General features: G+C 48.0%; 1 protein-coding gene across 1 annotated transcript; it reads right to left on the bottom strand.

Annotated features, from left to right (window-relative positions):
• Positions 1-241: 241 nt before the first annotated feature.
• On the bottom strand, positions 242-1,231 carry LOC140207986 (uncharacterized; the record flags this gene model as incomplete). The annotated part of the gene is made up of 1 exon (XM_072276518.1): positions 242-1,231. A coding segment is annotated over one exon (885 nt), but the record flags the coding sequence as incomplete, so codon positions are not given.
• Positions 1,232-3,534: the final 2,303 nt, after the last annotated feature.

Here is a 3,534-nt window from a genome sequence, read left to right as displayed (position 1 = left end):
ACACAGCATTCAACCAAATGAGATTTCTTAAGTTTTCCCAGGCTGGGGGGCTATCACCCCCGATATTAAGCTGCTAGCCAAAACGGGATTTACATAAGGTTAGATGACTGAGTGAATCCTTTCCCACATTCACAGCAGGGGAACGGCCTCTCCCCAGTGTGAACTCAATGATGCACATTTGGTTGATTTGGCTGAGAGAATCTCTTATCAAAGTCTGAGCAGGTGAACGGCCTCTCCCCAGTGTGAACTCGCTGATGTACCTTCAGTTGAGATGACAGAATGAATCCCTTCCCACAGTCTGAGCAGGTGAACGGCCTCTCCCCAGTGTGAACTCTCTGATGTACCTTCACTTTAGATGACGATGTGAATCCATTCTCACAGTCTGAGCATAAAAATGCCTCTCCCCAGTGTGAACTCGCTGGTGAACCTTCAGTTTAGATGACAAAGTGAATCCCTTCCCACAGTCTGAGCAGGCGAATGGCCACTCTCTGGTGTGAACTGACTGGTGTCTCAGTAGATCAGTTGACAAAGTGAATCTCTTCCCACACACTGAGCAGGTGAATGGCCTCTCGCCAGTGTGAAGTCGCTGATGTACCTTCAGTGGAGATGACGAAGCAAATCCCTTCCCACAGTCTGAGCAGGTGAATGGCCTCTCTCCAGTATGAACTCGCTGATGTTCCTTCAGATGAGATGACAGAGTGAATCCCTTCCCACAGTCTGAGCAGGCGAACGGCCTCTCGCCAGTGTGAAGTCGCTGATGTACCTTCAGTTGAGATGACCAAGTGAATCCCTTCCCACAATCCGAGCAGGAGAACGGCCACTCTCCAGTGTGAATTCGCTGGTGTACTATTAGGTAAGATGACCGAGTGAATCCCTTCCCACAGTCTGAGCAGGTGAATGGCCTCTCTCTGGTGTGAACTGACTGGTGTTTTAGTAGATCAGATGACATAGTGAATCTCTTCCCGCAGTCTGAGCAGGTGAATGGCCGCTCCCCGGTGTGAACTCGCTGATGTACTTTCAGGTGAGATGAGCAAGTGAATCCCTTCCCACAGTCCGAGCAGGTGAATGGCCTCTCCCCAGTGTGAACTCGCTGGTGAGCCATTAGGTCAGATGACTGAGTGAATCCCTTCCCACAGTCTGAGCAGGTGAACGGCCTCTCTCCAGTGTGAACTCGCTGATGTACCTTCAGTTGAGATGACGAAGTGAATCCCTTCCCACAGTCTGAGCAGGTGAACGGCCTCTCGCCAGTGTGAAGTCGCTGATGTACCTTCAGTTGAGATGACCAAGTGAATCCCTTCCCACAATCCGAGCAGGAGAACGGCCACTCTCCAGTGTGAATTCGCTGGTGTACCATTAGGTAAGATGACCGAGAGAATCCCTTCCCACAGTCTGAGCAGGTGAACGGCCGCTCCCCGGTGTGAATTCGCTGGTGAGCCATTAGGTCAGATGACCAAGTGAATCCTACCCCACAAATTCAGCAGATGACCAGCCTCTGGTGTCCACAGGTGGGAAGACTGACTGAATCCCTTCTCACACACAGAATAGACGAATGGCCTTTCCCAGTGTGAACTTGCTGATGTACCTTCAGTTGAAATGACCGACTGAATCGATTCCCACTGTCTGAGCAGGAAGGATGATCGAGTGAATCCCTTGCTCCACTTCTTAAATATCTGGACAGAGACAGCAAAACTGGTGTGTTGTATTCTAGATTTCTGTAGACAAATTCCTCGTCATTTTTAACCTGTAAAAAGATTTACAAAATCCATCAATGGGTGTAGGACAACATTTCAGATGAGATCACTTTAGTTGCCAAGGTGTGATCTGTCATCACACTGTTACAGTGAAGTTCAACCCAAGCTGGAGAGAGAAATCATCTTCTAACTGGGCACTGTGCTGGTATCTGGAATGACCATCAAATTCTGATGCTCTTCCTGTCTCTATAAGAATGGGGCACTTCTGCCATCTCCAATCTGTGACCTGGCTCAGTTTGACTCTCTCCATTGGTATTATTCCCTCTTCCCACTGAGCTGTGTGGGTTCCTGGCCCCACAGTAACTGAAACACTCTCACACAAATAGCTGGCAGTGCATTCCACGCACCCAGCACTCTCTGTGTAAAAAACTTACCCCTGACTTCCCCTCAGTATCTATTTCCAAGCTCCTTAAAACTCTGCCCCCTCGTGTTAGCCACTTCAGCCCTGGGAAGAAACCTCTGGCTATCCACACGATCAATGTCCCTCATCATCTTATACACCTAAAAATGGCTTTAAACATAAACAAGGAAATTATACACTGCATTGAGGATTTGTGAGAAGTATACAAAATTATAAGGGTATAGATAGGGTAAATACAAGCAGCTTTTTCCACTGAGGTTGGGTGGGATGACAACCAGAGGTCATGGATAAGTGGGGAAGTGAAAATTTAACGGGAACATTTGGAAAAGCTCTTTACTGATGTTTTTAAGAAGATCCAACACTCCCTCTTCCTTAAACTCCACATTGTCCAGCACACAGGCCTGTTCTAACTTGACCTCACCCTGATCAAGATCCTTTTCAATTTTAAATACTGAAGCAAAGTATTCACTTAGGACCTCCCCAACCTCCCCCACCTCCAGGCACATGTTGTCTTCTTCATCCTTGAGCAGCCCCACCTTCATTCTTGCCATCCTTCTGTTCTTCACATTCACATAGAATGCCTTGGGGTTCTCCTTAATCCTACATGCCAAGGCCTTCTCATGCCCCATTCGAGCTCTCCTAAGTCCTTTCTTAAGCTCCTTCCTGGCTACCCTATATTTCTCATAAGCCCCTCCTGCTTCCTGCTTCTTATATCTAACATATGCTTCCTTCTTCCTCTTGACGAGTTGCCTCACGTGTTTCGTCAGCCATGATTCCCTTTTCCTACCATTTTTCCCTTGTCTCAGAGGGACAAAACCTATCCTGAACCCAGCACAAGTGGTCCCTAAATTTCCTCCACATTACTTCTGTGCTTTCACCCTTGAACATCTGTTTCCAATTTACTCTCGCTGGTTCCTGCCTCATCCCTTCATAGTTAGCCCTTCCCCAGTTAAGCACTTTCCCATTTTGTCTGTTTTTATCCTTTTCCATAGCTATGCTGAAGCTAAGGGAGTTGTGGTCACTCTCACCAAAATGCTCCCCCACCAAGAGGTCTACCACCTGAACAGGTTCATTACCCAGAACTAGATCTAGTATGGCCTCTCCTCTCATCGGCCAGTCCACATACTGTGTCAGGAATCCTTCTTGAATGCACCTGACAAATTCAACCCCACCTCTCCCCCTTGCAGTCAGGAGGTGCCAGTCAATACGAGGGAAGTGGAAATCACCCATAACTACAAATCTGCACCATTCTAAACTCTGTCTGCTTATCTGCTCCTCGGTGTCCCGAGGGCTATTTGGGGGCCTATAGACTACTCCCAGCACAGTGATTGATCCCTTCCTATTTCTGACTTCCACCCACACTGACTCAGTGGACACTCCCTCTGCAGCATCCTCCCTTTCTACAGCCATGATACTATCCCT

Source organism: Mobula birostris, chromosome 13 (genome assembly GCF_030028105.1).
Source record: "Mobula birostris isolate sMobBir1 chromosome 13, sMobBir1.hap1, whole genome shotgun sequence".
NCBI classification, from domain to species: domain Eukaryota; kingdom Metazoa; phylum Chordata; class Chondrichthyes; order Myliobatiformes; family Myliobatidae; genus Mobula; species Mobula birostris.
The sequence above is the reverse complement of the archived record's forward strand: the minus strand, read 5'-3'. Positions and strand labels throughout refer to the sequence as shown.